Source organism: Geotrypetes seraphini, chromosome 10, assembly GCF_902459505.1.
Source record: "Geotrypetes seraphini chromosome 10, aGeoSer1.1, whole genome shotgun sequence".
NCBI classification, from domain to species: Eukaryota; Metazoa; Chordata; class Amphibia; order Gymnophiona; family Dermophiidae; genus Geotrypetes; species Geotrypetes seraphini.
The window spans coordinates 18,143,495-18,158,767 of NC_047093.1; the positions used below are offsets into that span (position 1 = coordinate 18,143,495).

The following is a 15,273-nucleotide window of genomic DNA, read 5'->3' on the forward strand; positions in this document are numbered from 1 at the left end:
TAATCTAAGGTCTTATCACAACTTTCTTACCTCTGTTATAAATGATAGATTGCAGTGTAATACACTGTACTTGTACCCATGCTTCTTTTTTTCGTCTCGGTCCTAGGAAATACTTTATCTAAGAAACTTTGCTTGGTAAAAGAGGATTCGGGTTGCCCTAGTAAGCTTGTTATCATTGAAAGCGATACTGCTGTGATTTGGCAAAGGTGAGTAATTATATTGAAGACGTTGATATTGAGACAAACTGCTACAGTGGATTACAGTTACTCAAATTCAATCCACTGTAGTAGTTTGTAGTGTACTACTGTTTTTTTAAATTGTCTTTTTTTTTTTGATTGGGTCATTCATGCTGTTTATTTTTTTTTCCTAGGTTATCTCGTCGTCATGGGTAAATCAACAATACAAAATCTCATTGTTATAAAAAGTGAGCGATTGTGTTTTATCGAAAATGATGGAGCTAGTGCGGTATGGAAGCCCTTCGTTACCTACGTGGATGGTCAAAGCAGCAGTTTCGCCATGTGCAAGATGGCATTGAAGTGGAAGTCACGTGATGGTACCAGTGGACTGAAAGCGCATGAACAAGCTGTGGGCAAAAACATACTATGATGAGAAACATCAAGGACTTCTTACATAAAGTGCTCAAAATGGAAGACTCGAGTTAAACATATCAGGATCCTCCACATTTCCAGAGAGCATCACTGTGGAAGAGCTCCCAGGGCAAGGCCCCTCCTAAAGAATGAAAATGGATGCAGCCGTTAGTTTCCTGAGTGACTTTTATGGAACAATGTCTCCTTGGAAGGCTATTGTTAATAAGGTGGACAGTTATTTATGTTCAACTGCTGCTTCTGATGTTTTGACATTTTGGAAAAATAAGCAACAGAGCTGGCCAAAACTAGCAAAAGTTGCATGGGGGAGATCCTGTGTATTCCAGCTACCAGCACATCTTCGGATAGGACATTCTCTATCGCGAGAAGGATTGTGGAAGAAAGGAGAGCTAAACTGAATCCAGAGATTGTGGGTGATTTGTTCATCCATGGATTAAAAAATCAGAACAGTTAAACTACAGGTTGTGCTAGTATAGACTTGGTGCTTCATAGTTGTTAAGTTGTAAAGAATAATGTTCCCTTTTATATGTTAATAAAAAGACAAGTATACAAAATCATACCTGATTGAGGCTTGTATGGATGCTGCTGGGGATGGAGCTTGTGGGAATGGGAAGAGGACTGAGCTCACAGGAGGGGGACATATCTTTTCCTGCGTCATTCTCTAGCCTGATGTACTTGCATTTGTGAAATGGGTTCTCGGTGTATGGGTGGCCCCTGCAGACTTTACTGTTGACCACTTTGACATATTTAAGGGCCAGTGCAGAAAGCCATGTGTTAGAGCTGCACAAAAGCTCAGTGCATAGTTCCTCAGTACAAAAACCGAATAGTATATGTAGACAAGTTGTATGGGAAAAATGTGCACGTAGAGCATGCTGGAAGCACATGTGCGTATACATGGGTTTACGCTAGCAGCAGCTATACTTTTCAAATAGAAAATATTATCAGCACTGAGTTACATATGCATTCATATGTACATGTAATAGGAGTGCTGTTTGCATAAATATTGTTATCAGAAAAGTTGTAGCTGTATGTACAAAATAACATTTCTGGACATTTGTTTCCTTTCCCACCCATCCTTGGTCCTTCCCACATAGTTTCACCATTTCCTCTTTTACCTTCTAGCCCAGCACCTGCTCCCTCCTTCTCCCCTCCCCACCCTTGTAACCTGATATCTCCCTGTCCCTTCCACTTACCCCCCCCACCACCACCACCATGAGCCAACATCTCCTGTCTTTTCTCTCTTACTTCATGCCCTATTTCCCCATGGTCTAGCATATTTCCCTCACTCCTTTCTATCCCTGGATCCATCTCCCTTCCCCCTCCTATGCACATCTCTCCATTCTCCTCTTCCGCCCTCTCTTCACTCCATTCTCTCTCTTCCTTGTGCCCTGATTCCAACATCTTTTTTAGTGCAATTTGTCTGGTGGTCATGAACGGTAGAGTTGTGAATCTGAATGCACAAGTTACTTCCAGAATGCTGTCAATTATCTTTTGAACGCCATCTTATTTCCAGGGAGCTGCTCCTGCCCTCTCAGGTTTTTTTTTCCTGCAGGCCAGTTGCTCAGAAGTGTTCTCTGCTCTGCGATTTTATTGCATATTTTCTGGTATTTTTTTCTAAGTGTTCAGTTGGAGGCTCAGTATCCAGAGATTACCACATGTTGAGACCTCTGCCTGGGAGAAGATGCAGACTTGAGCTGCGGAAGTCTGCTGCTGGCAGGATCAGCCCTTGGGGACACCTAGCTAGCCAGCCTGCTTTTGTATTTTTTTTGTGCTCGGGGGCTGACCCCTACGTAGCTTCTCACATCCCTGATTTATCATGAGCTTGAGCACAGGCTGTTTGGCTCCTTCCTGGCTTGGCCAGGATTAATAGTGGGCTAGCTATGTGGTCCTCTCCCCTTCACGGCATGAGGTTTTCTGGGGGTCGAGGCTCAGTCTGACCTCGGTCCGACTGGCAGCCTGAAAACCAAGTTCATACTTCAAATCTGTGAGGCAGAGTTCTCCGTTTATCCCAGATTCATTCCTGAACTGAAGCAGGCAGCCACATGGCACAGTGGGGAAAATTGAGGGAGGAGGGCGGAAAATTGAATTTTGAAGGTTTCTCTGCAGGCAGAGTCGTCTCTCACCTCTAAAACCTTTCCCTGCATTTTTTGTACTTCAGGAAAGTCCTCACCGGCCGTTTTTGGCATGATTTTACCGGCAGTGGCCATATTATATTTTAAGCAATCTTTTTTTTTTCTTTTTCTAAAGGCTCAGTCTGCCTTAAAACCCCTCGATTTGATTTTATTTAAAAGTTACAGAGATGGACCCCTCAGGACTTCCTACCTCTGTATCATGCCAGGTTTGCATTAGATGGCCGTATGAGGAATGTCCATGTGCACTGAAGCATGTGGAGGAGGGGCAGGAGCCTTGGGCTCAGCCTTAGAGTCCTCCAGGGCAGGAGATCCACAGGAGGCATATTCCCTAGGGAAGAGATCCTTACCAGAGACCTGCAAAGGTACATTGGCCTAGTGCAGTCCTATAGCTGCCGCAGAACCCATGAGGACCGTTGTTTTAGCTACCCTGATTCAATGATGCAGTGTACCAATAAAACTCAAGAATCATCATTTATCTGATAATATATGTACTCCTGAGGCAGACTTTTGAGCTGAAACACAGACTGTCTGGTATATTTTTATCAATAAAATATATATTTTCAACATTCATACTCGATTCTGTGTATTAATCCCTGGTCTATAGTTTCAAGAGTGGTCCAACTCCTCCAGAACTTGAGATGAATTGCCAACTTCAAGAAGAACCAGCTGGAGCAGACTGAGTACCTGGGAGTTTTCTTCGACACAGCCTTGGGCCAGGTCATTCTTCCAGAGCCATGTAGACTGAAGCTCTGGACCTGCTACAGAGTCCAACTCCCACAGTGTAGCTTTATCTGCAGGGCCTGGAGTCAAGGGCGGCAGCCATAGAGGTGATCCCTTAGGCAAGAGCGCACAGAAGACCTCTCTTGATGGCCTCTTCAGCAACCACTTCTTTGGGTACTAGAAACAATGAGCAGTCTGCGGTGGTGGCTGCAGCCAGCTGCCCTATCAAGGGGCATGCCTCAACTAATTCCTTCGTAAGAGATTCTAATGACTAATACCAGCCTTTACGGTTGGGGAGGGGGATCATTGCAACGGGACACCCAGTTCAGGGTCGTTGGACACTAGGTCAGCAAAAGTGCTCCATAAATAGACTAGAACTCGGAGCCATTCAACCAATGCTTCAGGCACTGGAGAAGTCTTCTCAGACTATGCGACAGCAGTGACCTATGGCAACAGGTAAGGAGGCACCTGAAGCACCCTGTAAGGCCTAGATGGTTGACTTCACTTTTGGTGGGCAGAAGCCCATTTGTAGGGTTGTGTACATAGTGGGAGTGAAAAATATGCAGGCTGACTTTCTCAGTCAGAAAACTTTTGACCCAGAGGAATGGTCTCTGTCCCCCAGGCATTCTCCTCCATAGTTTTGCGGTGGGAGCATCCATAGATGGATCTGATAGCCTCAGCTGTAATTACAAAGGTGGATCACTTTTATAGCCAAAGATACAAGCCCAGAAGCATGGGGTTGGATGTGTTGATCCAACTGTGGCCAGAAAAAGGGCCCTTTGTGCATGTTTCCCCAGTAGCCCATTCTAGGGTGAGTCATCCAGGGTTAGTAGTCCTAGTAGCGCCCGATTGGCCCTCCAGAGGGACAAAAGCCCTCCGAGGGACAAAAGCCTCACACTGCTGGTCCAAATAGATCTCACACAAGGACCGATCCTTATCGAGAATCTGGAACACTTTTGGCTTACAGCATGACTTAAGAGGGTGGCCCTAACGAGCATGGGTTACTCAGACATGGTCATTTCAACTCTGCTTAGAGCTAAGAAGCCATTGGCGATAGCAGCCTATTTCCAAGGTCTGGAAGTTCTTTCAGTATGGGTATGCTGTGGATGATGTAGAGCCCTTACAAGCTCCAATTTTGGATAGTCTTGAACTTTTTGCAAGAGGGACTTCAGAAGTGTTTGTCAGTTGGATCATTGAAGGTGCAGATAGCAGGCCTTTCCTGTTTCTAAACTTAGGGGGAAAGAGACTTTATCCCAGGGCAAGCAGGCAGGTATTCTCACTAGTGGGTGATGTCATCCAACGGAGCCCCGTTGCGGACGTCTGACAAGCATACTTGCTTGCAGAAACTTTAGAAGTTTCCAGTCACCCGCACCGCACATGCGCGAGTGCCTTCCCGCCCGATGCACCGGGCGTGTCTCCTCAGTTATTACTTTTCTACGGAGCCTAGAAGTCCGTCTTCGACTCTCTGCGCAAAGTTCCTTCACTTGTGCCTTCTAGATCCGCGGTTTTGGGTTCTTTTACTCATAATCGTCGATTTTTCATCGTGTTTTATTGTTTAAAAAAAAAAAAAAAAATTTCTTCCGTCGGTTCGACTGGGCAGGCCTCGTGGCCATGGCCCCGCGGCTTCGATCTTGCAGCGGAGCTTTTTAGGCCTATATCGCGGCCTATCACCGGTTTTAAAAAGTGTGTCAAGTGCCAGCGCTCGATTTCGCTGATGGACCCTCATCGACGCTGTCTTCAGTGTCTCGGGCCTCAACACCTTCCGAAATCGTGCCGGCCTTGCTCCACACTTACTGCACGTGCTTTCAAGCGTTGCTGCTTCTTGTGGGAGTCACTGTTCAGCATGGAGGCGTCGACGGAGCAGTCCTCATTGAAGAGCACCTCGCCTTCGACTTCCGCCTCGACTCTTCCGGCTTCCACCTCTGCGGCCTCGAGTCTCCTCAAGCCTGCTTCATTCGTGCTGGCTTCGATCCCGACACCTGCAGCGGTGCCTTCCTCTGTCTCTTCAGGTCAGGTAGCACAGCAGTCCATTCTCCCTGTGGTGCTCAAGGTGCCCAAAGCTTCTAAGTCTAAGCACCTTGGCGCCAGGGACCGCGAAGTCCGTGCAGGAGGTCCCATTGTGGATGCGGATCCCTCCTTGCCGGCTTCGTTCCAGACCTTGATGGAGAAGCAATTCATCGAGCTCTTCACTACTATAGGGCCAAAGCTTCTCTCACAAATCCAGCCTGGGCACGCGGAGGCCTCCCGCAAGGTCGAGCCGCCTCCGGTGCCTCCTCGACGTACACTCTCGCTGCAGGGAGCAGAGTCTCTGCGGGTGTCTGGTCTGGCATCGAGGCATGCATCGCAAGGAGCAGAGTCTTTGCCCATGCCTCCCTTGGAACCGATTCACTCGATGCAAGGAGCAGAGTCTTTGCGAGTGCCTCCGTTGGAACAGTTTCCCTTGATGCAAGGAGCAGAGTCTTTGCGAGGGCCTCCTCCGGAACCGTTGCCCTCGATGCCGAGCCTCGAGGCTTGACGGGTGCCTTGAGGTGCTTTTATCCAACCACCTCTGCTTCGATCCACCGCTTCCAGCCCTATCCACTCGCTGGACGCCTCGCTTGCCTCGACGGTCGAGGCCTGCTTCCAGGCACAGTTCTGTTCATCGTTCGAGGCATTCTTCGAGGCATTCCTCGAGGCATGCCTCGCCTCGTCGCAAGCAGCCTTTCCTCGAGTATTCTCCGCTGGATTCTTCACCACCTCCTCTGCCGGAGCTCGAGGACACCGTGGGCTCTTTCTCCCCCTGCCGATCCCCGGTCTCGGTAGAGCCCGAGGCCTCGACTTCTTCGAGTCCTTCTCGAGGCCCTGCGCTGGCTGACCAACTGTCTTTCTCCTCTTTCCTTCGGCAGATGGCTGTTGATCTGGACATTAACCTGGACTCGGATTCCAAGTTCTCCAAGGAGTATCTGGAGATGATACATCTCCCTCAACCTCCTGCTGAGTCTCTCAAGCTTCCTCTACATAAGCTCCTCAACCAGACCTTCATGAGATGTTTTGAGACACCTTACTCCATTCTGACTGTGCCCGGGAAGTTGGATGCCAGGTACCGCGCGGTCCAGCAGCCACCTCCCGCCCGATCGCAGCGTTCCGTCAGCTCCCTCCCTCCCTCCACCTCACCTTAGATGCCGAGTTTGCTGGTTTTCTTTTTCGCCCAGCCGCACGCATTCAAAAAGCTGCACACACGCAGCTGCTCAGTTGTTCAATCTTCTCCTCTAATGCAACCGGAAACAGGAAGTTGCAGAAGAGGAGAAGATTGATCAACTCCAGCAGCCGCGCGTGCGGCTGGATGAAAAAGAAAGCCAGCGAACTCAGCATCTAAGGTGAGGTGGAGGGAGGGAGATGGTGGAACGCTGCGATCGGGCGGGTGGGGGCTGCTGGACCATGTGATCCTTGATTGCCTCACTGCGGAGACAAGACCATTTACTGCTCCAAGGGACAGTGAATGGCCTTGTCCCCGTCCCCGCAGCGACCACTATTTTTTCTTTCCCCGTTTCGGTGGGTTACCCGCAGCTAGCTGCAGGTAACAACCACCGTGTCATTCTCTACTGAGAATCTTAGAAGAGCTATAGGGAATAAGAAGGTTATTAATGAATTCTGGTTGACTATTTTGTCTAGTTTTAAACCAGAAAACAAAATGATAGGCCCAGAATACCAGCAAGACACTATTTATTTATTCAATTTTCTATATCGTTCTCCTAAGGGAACTCACAACGGTTTACATGAATTTATCCAGGTACTTGAGCATTTTCCCCTGTCTGTCCTGGTGGGCTCACAATCTATCTAATGTACCTGGGACAATGGGGGCATTAAGTGACTTGCCCAGGGTCACAAGGAGCAGCATGGGTTTGAACCCCCAGCCTCAGGGTGCTGAGGCTGTAGCTTTAATCATTGTGCTATGGACATAACAAGTGAAGGCTCAAGACTTGATGAAGAGCCATGCTTAACTATCAAGCCTTAGACCCCTTGGTCTCCATAAATATTTAAGACTCCAAAGACTCCAATCAAATGTTTAAATCAGTATATTGCAAACTGTGTGCTGCGGCATGTCTACTGAGATTTCAGCGCAGAGGAGAGGCGCCAGATGACTGCCTGCAGGACATGCCTCTTGTAATGACATCTGCACCCTTTCATATGCCTCGATCCACAGCCACTACGTTTCGTGCGCCACTGCGTGACAAAATTTGCGAGACACTGGTTTAAATGAACGCACTCGTGCTTAGAAATGCCGGTAAGCATTAGAATCAAATTTTAAAAAATAAACTTGAAAACATATGGTAGATGTGGAGATGTCACAGGGCAAAAACAGCTCCTAGAAATGCACATGCAGACAGCCAGTGCTTCAAAGAAGCAGGTGTGTTAGATTTGTTTCTTTTATTTATAACCTGCTTTTTTACAGACCAGCTCACAATATAACATACACAATACAAACAATACATATTTAAAACACAAACAAATAAGCGACCAGCGCCTTTACTTGTACAGAATCTCATTTCCCATATTTCATCTTACAAAACAGGTGTCTCTTCAGTAACTTCTTAAAAGCACCAAGATTGCTCTGCTGCTGTATAGGGACATAGGGACCCGGTTCCACTCCTGCGGGTTGATGCACGAAAACGTGCTTGCTCATGTGATAATCATTCTCAGACATTTAACTGGAGGAACAAATATGTTGCTATCTAGTAAAGTATTAAAAAAAAAAAAAAAAAGACAAAAATCCACCCATTATTAATTTAATTTAGGAAATAGTCCACCTTCTCTAAAAAGAATAGGTTGTGGCAAGTGGCACAAAACGATCGGCTGCTTTATCAGATGTAGACTTGAATAAGCCTCAGCCAGGACCACTCTTGTAAACGCAACTGCTCAGATACACCCGTGGCACATACATCTACAGTCATTTCACAGCCCCTGTATGCAAGACATCTACAGTTGCTGTGTCTAAAGCCACATCTGTTACCACACATGCAAGTCGCACATTTTAGGATGGCACTTGTGACCCAAATATTTCTCGGTTGCACAGGTGTGCTATTAGCAGACACCTAAAAACTCAGTAAATTCCACTGAGGTCAGATGCTAACCTTGGAGCTGATGATTAAATCACTTTGCAGCCAAATCAAAGAGCAACAAATGAAACTGTTGCAAAAAAAGATCACAGGAAGCTCCTCTAGTTGGCTATGGGGCAACATAGCCAGGGGCAGGAGATAAGAAGAGATATGAAGAAGCCCTTTCTGGAAACGTCAATCGCTCCTCCTAAACTTACTTGCTCCACTTCATCACTTCATCATGCTTCTATTCCTTTCTCTCCCCTCTTCTACCTTCCAAAGTATTTAGATCAATGCTGTCTTGTTAAAATGTTTATTTTATTTTTATTTTTCCTCTAACTCTACTTTTCACTTCTCTATTACCCTCCAGGTACTTTAGTTAGATTGTGAGCCTTCGGGACAGTAAGGGAATTTTTCAAGTACCTTTCTTATTTCTAATCTTAATGTATATTTTCTGTAAACCGCTTAGAACCTAACGGATGTAGCGGTATATAAGAAATAAATAAAAAATAAAAAAATAACTGTATATGAAGCAGCAATGAGATCCTTATGAAACAGAGCCACAAAACAGCAGAGGCCGTTCCACTGCCATTTCCATATGGCTTTACCATTGCATAGAGTTAATGTTACTCTTAAATAAATCAATCACGTCTTCACAGAATTAATACACACACACCACTTCCAGGCAAGAGCTTCTTCAGTGACCCACCACCGTTAGACTCTGGTACAGAGCATCTTAGTCCTCAGTTCACACTTTTACTGACCTTTTCTGCTTAGACCAAAATACGGCACTGGTTGTGCGTTTTCAGCGTTCTGTAATTAAAAATCTACAGTATTTTCTCCTTCATCTATTGCCACCACCCTTTTACAAGAAGTAGCTAGGGACTCACCAAGGGTGCCTACATCTCCCCTGCTCGTCTCCAGAGAAAATGAAGTTGCTTACCTGTAACAGGGATTCTCCTTAGGCAGCAGGGGAATGCAGTCACGCTTACCCTCCCACCTTCCCATCTAAGATATGTATGCTTTTGTTTTTACAGCTAGATACAAAACTGAGTATCAAGGGGAGGAGCCACTGAAAGTGGAGAGTCCCTTAAATGCTCAGTAAGCCAAAAGCTTACTACTGCTAAGGGAGAGCACCGATACACATGATCAGTCTAGGACTTCACCAACAAGTGAGGTTGCGTTCCCCTGTTGTCAATGGAGAACCCCTTTACAGGTAAGCAACACTGCTATCCCTGCCAGTCTGATCCTCATTCTCCCCACCCACCCCTTCACAAATTTTTCTGTCCAAAGATGAGACATGAGAGCAAGCTGGAATTGGTCCTGTATGTCCCTCCCTTCTTTCACAAATGTTTCTGTTCAAGGGTTGCTGGCAGCAATTCCCAGATGCTGCTGGCGGCTAACCTGGAAGCCTCCCCTGTGCTGTGTATTGCTCAGACCAAAACAGGAAGTTGCATCAGTGGGGGGTGGTACGTGGCAGGAGGTTTCCAGGTTAGCCGCTGGCAGCATCTGGGAATTGCTGGCAACCCTTAAACAGGAAGTAAGAGAGGGGGATGCAGACCGGAGTCCAGCTTGCTCCTCATGTCAGCACTATCAAGGGTACAGAGTTGCTGGGTAGGCCCAGGCCCACCTGTGGCTACGCCCCTGGTATTATGATGTGGTTGTGTGTTTTTTTTGTTTTGTTTTTTTAGGATGTACTGTTTCTTTTATTATGTTTGATTTTTATTATTCCTTTATTTAGCTCATGCCTTTCCAGTGATAGTTCATAGCATGTTACATTAAGGTACACCAGGTACTTCCCTGTACACAGAAGGCTTATAATCTAAGTCTGTGTCTGAATGGGTAAGTGGTTTACCTAAGGCCACTCAGCATGCCAGTGGGATTCAAATCCTGGTTTCTCTGGTTCAGTAGCAACTCCAGTTCTTGATTAAACATGTAATTAAGTAAATGGTGCAACAATTAACATACTGGGTGTGTGGGGTGGGAGGCGTAGTTCAAAATGCCCCTTTTCTTATTCTGCAGCTTGACTGCTAGAGGTCACTAGTGGTGTTTTAAACCTGTCACCAGCAGATGCAGGAATAACTGGGTTTGCTTCTGCCCCAGAATACCCTAGATCAGTGGTTCTCGAACCTGTCTAGTTAGGTTTTCAGGATCTCTAATGAATATGCATGAGACATTGCATATAATGGAAGTGACTGCCATGCAAACCCATCTCATGCATATTCATTAGGGATATCCTGAAAACCTAACTGGCTGGCAGATTTGAGAACCACTGCCCTAGATCACCATGGATTGTAGGAGGTAACCTGCAGGGTGGGGGGGTGGCTATGGAAGGATAGGGGATGTTCAGAAAAGAGGGGGAAAGAAAGGGAAAAGTCTACTCTAGCCTCTTTAACATGCTGTCCAGGAGCATATGGGTTGGGAGCTGATGGTGGTTTTCCTGGAATAGTACAGCTTGCAGTGTTCATTGCAAGCTACATTATTTAATTTAGCTAATAACAAGGTGTTTGCATGCTTTGCATTTCTTTATTTTGTTCCTCTCATTAACTTAAACTTATGTGTTAAGATAGTATAACACGTTACCATTTAGCACATAAAGTGCATTATTATTCTAAAACACCTTAGTAATTCACCCCTAGTGGGTAAATTCTATACTGTATGTCACTTGAAAAGAGGTGAAGCCCTAAAGTGCAAAGGGAGCTATGTCTGCCCTGGGGTTTCATATAAACACAGACTCCAGCACTCAGTATCATTGCGTCTTCTATGAATGTGTGAGTTCTAAAACTTGCATTTTTATTATTCATCATAGAGGAAATTCTGGAAAATCTTAAATCCAAAAGAGGAGACGACACAGAAGAAATAAAAAGCAAAGGAGTTGAGCCAGAGAAGACAGGAAATGAAAATGAAATGAACATTGCATCTGACGGTGATAAAAACAAGGAAGAGCCTGGCAATCATCCACATGAAAAAAGAAAAGAGGATAACGCATCTGAAAATGAGCCCCAGAAAGAAAAACCAGGAGGTAAAAAATGAGTTTGTTTTCATTAACGCAAAAGAATTCTCAGCAACGTTTCTCTTAGTACCTCGGCTATAGCCATATAGCTAGTAGGGAATAACTGGCCTTCACTCTGACTAGATTTCCACCTGTCTTGGTAGGGGAACCAAGGCAGATTTCTACCTCTCATACATTTCCAATGTGATTACAATCATACCAAACCCAGTGTGGCAAGTTACTGCACATTAAATGTTGCTCTATTCCAGGCCAGTAGTTGGAACTTTTGATTTCTTGAGACTAGGAGTTAATACCTGGCATCTATCAGCAGAGATCATCTGACTACCAGGCCTTTTCCAAGAAGTTCACTCCTGGTTAAGTATACTGGTATAAAGATGTATCAAATAGTATATTTTACCATTGGGTGCACTATTTGGGGCTGAGTCAAATACAAATATTCGGTGATACTGAGAGATCCACCTTTAATTCTCTATTCACGTGCTTTCCTGCTCCTTAGAATTTTTTAGGTGGGTGTGCTGATTATATAACTAGTATGCTAATTGTTTGACATGCCTCTTATACAGTATATACTAATTTTGAGGGAAATTTCTTAATGTCAGTTGCTTCTTTTTTTTTTTTTTTTTTATAAGCATGAAAAACCTGCAACTGTTTTCTTGTTTTATCAAAAGGAATTAAAAAAAAAAAAATTTGGGGTGGATAAGGAATGGAGGTGAATGAGGGTGAAGGGAGATGAGCACAGCTATAGAAATTTACATGATGAAGCACATAATTCTAGACACAATCTAATGAGCATGCTACACCAGGTCTTGATATAATTTGTGTGCAAAATATTGCTTTTGCTGCTAAAATGTGTATATAAGTTACCCAAAGCAATAAGAACATAAGAATTGCCGCTGCTTGGTCACACCATTGGTCCATCGTGCCCAGCAGTCTGCTCCCGTGGTGGCCCTCAGGTCAAGACCAGTGCCCTAACTGAGTCTAGCCTTACCTGAGTAAGTTCTGGTTCATCAGGAACTTGTCTAACTTTATCTTGAATCCCTGAAGGGTGTTTTCCCCTATAAAAGCCTCCGGAAGAGAGTTCCAGTTTTCCGCCACTCTCTGGGTGAAGAAGAACTTCCTTACATTTGTACGGAATCTATTCCCTTTTAACTTTAGAGAGTGCCCTCTCGTTCTCTCTACCTTGGAGAGGATGAACAACCTGTCTTTATCTACTAAGTCTATTCCCTTCATTATCGAATGTTTCGATCATGTCTCCTCTTTTCAAGAGAGAAGAGGCCCAGTTTCTCTAATCTCTCACTGTACGGCAACTCCTCCAACCCCTTAACTATTTTGGTCGCTCTTCTCTAGACCCTTCTTCATGTACGGTGACCAGTGCTGGACGCAATATTCCAGGTGGGGCCGTACCGTGGCCCGGTACAGCGGCATGATTACCTTCTCCGATCTGTTTGTGATCCCCTTCTTAATCATTCCTAACATTCTGTTTGCCCTTTTCGTTGCTGCCGCACATTGCGCGGATGGCTTCATTAACTTGTCTGCCAGTACTCCTAAGTTTCTTTCCTGGGGGGGGGTCTCTCCGAGTACTGCACCAGACATCCTATATTCGTGTATAAGATTTTTGTTACCGACATGCATCACCTTGCATTTACCCACGTTAAACCGCATTTGCCATGTCGCAGCCCATTCCTCGAGCGTGTTTGTCACGTTGCAGGTCTTCGCAATCCTTCTGTGTCTTCACTACTCTGAATAACTTTGTATCGTCTGCAAATTTAATCACCTTGCTCATCATACCAATTTCCAGGTCGTTTATAAATATGTTGAAGAGCACGGGCCCGAGCACCGAACCCTGTGGTACTTCATTCATGATGCTTTTCCAGTCCGAGTATTGTCCATGTTAATGGTCAGCTGCTATTTATGATTTTACCTCAGACTGCATGTATAATTTGATAACTTTATGTAGCCTGTATAATTCTTTGTAACATGTTTAACTCTATACAAATTCTATGTAATATTTATTTATTTATTCATTTTTATAGCCCGTCCTCCCCAGGAGCCCAATAAAATACAATAAAATAAATTTAGGTACTTAGAACTTCCCTATCTGTCCCAAAGGCTCACAATCTAGCTAAAGCACCTGAGTAACAATGTTGCCTGTAACCCACCTAGAACTGTAATGAGGATTCAGCAGGATATAAGATTGTACATAACATGTTTCCCTCTCTTTACTTGGGCAATGTGTTTGTTGCATCTCATATTTACATTTTTTTAAAGCATGTGTTAGCGACTTGTGTGCATGGCTTAATGTATTGCTCCTCTGTCCTATCTTTTTAATAGCATTCCTTTTTAGTATAGTATATTTTATTACCATTTTATTTGTTAATATACATTGCTTTGATTTGTGAAAAAAAAAGCATTTCATCAAATAATAAAAGTATAAGCCTTGCAGAAAGAAACTCAGCATGGTTTACTCCAGTGGTTCCCAACCCTGTCCTGGAGGAACACCAGGCCAATTGGGTTTTCAGGCTAGCCCTAATGAATATGCATGAAGCAAATTTGCATGCCTATCACTTCCATCATATGCAAATCTCTCTCATGCATATTCATTAGGGCTAGCCTGAAAACCCGATTGGCCTGGTGTTCCTCCAGGACAGGGTTGGGAATCACTGGTTTACTCAATACTCACATCATGTATCAAGATTTAGAAACTCAAACATGACAGCAGATTAAGGCCAAATGGCCCATCCAGTCTGCCCATCTGCAATCGCCTCCTCTCTCTCAGACATCACAGACCGACATATATACATTTGATAATTCCTACAATACTATGTCATTTATTTAACCACTTTTTCCAAAATTTCTCAGGTCTCCCATAAAATAGAATGTTTTAAGAAATTTCCCTCAAAATTAGTATATGAGGCATGTCAAACTGAATCATTACGTGGTTAAGTTTGAAAGACAGTTTTTGAGTGATTATGAATTTGACAAGTAAATTATTTTTTGGAAGTGATGTTTTTATGATATGGAAAGAAACAAGTTGACTTGAAGAGATTTCATTTGTGGTTGAATGTTTGACAAATTTGTTTTTAAAATAACGCTCAGTTTAAAACTAGATCAAACAAATAAGCTCTTTTTTAAAATTCTTTATTAATTTTTTAAAACTTGCAATAAGTGTATCAGCATATAAAAATATTTTAAACTCAGATACAACACTTAATATTCTGGAAAAATCCAGTTCAGAATTTATCCCCCCTCTTCCCTCTAATCAATAACAATCTTTAAACACAGAAAGCATAATCCCTATCCCCACATTCCTTACATTTATACAAAGACCAAAATCTACCCCCTCCCTCCCCCCTCTTTAGACATACATAGTTAAGGGGAAAAATAATATTAATTCATTACAATAATTTGTTAGTGGCTCCCAGATATCCTGAAAATTTCTAAAATTCCCCTGCTGTGTGGCTATTACCCTTTCCATTTTATATATGTGACATAAAGAGTTCCACCAGAAACTATAATTCAGTCTACCCCAATTTTTCAAATTATTCGTAATCTATTGTATGGCAACCCCTGTCATAATAAGTAGAAGCTTATTATTGTTAGCGGATAATTGGCTCTTAGCCCTCATTGACATGCCAAACAGTACAGTATCATACGATAATGCCATCGGATTTTCCAACATACAATTTATTTGACCCCATATTGATTTCCAAAAAGCCAAAATAAATGGA

General features: G+C 44.1%; 1 protein-coding gene across 9 annotated transcripts in view; it reads left to right on the plus strand.

Annotated features, from left to right (window-relative positions):
- Positions 1-15,273, plus strand: part of BPTF (bromodomain PHD finger transcription factor) — a 232,412-nt gene that overhangs the window by 90,684 nt on the left and 126,455 nt on the right. For all 9 annotated transcript variants that reach the window (XM_033961424.1, XM_033961417.1, XM_033961422.1 and 6 more), the window contains exon 4: positions 11,342-11,554. In XM_033961424.1, coding sequence (XP_033817315.1) covers positions 11,342-11,554 — 213 coding nt within the window. The remainder of the gene's footprint in view (positions 1-11,341; positions 11,555-15,273) is intronic.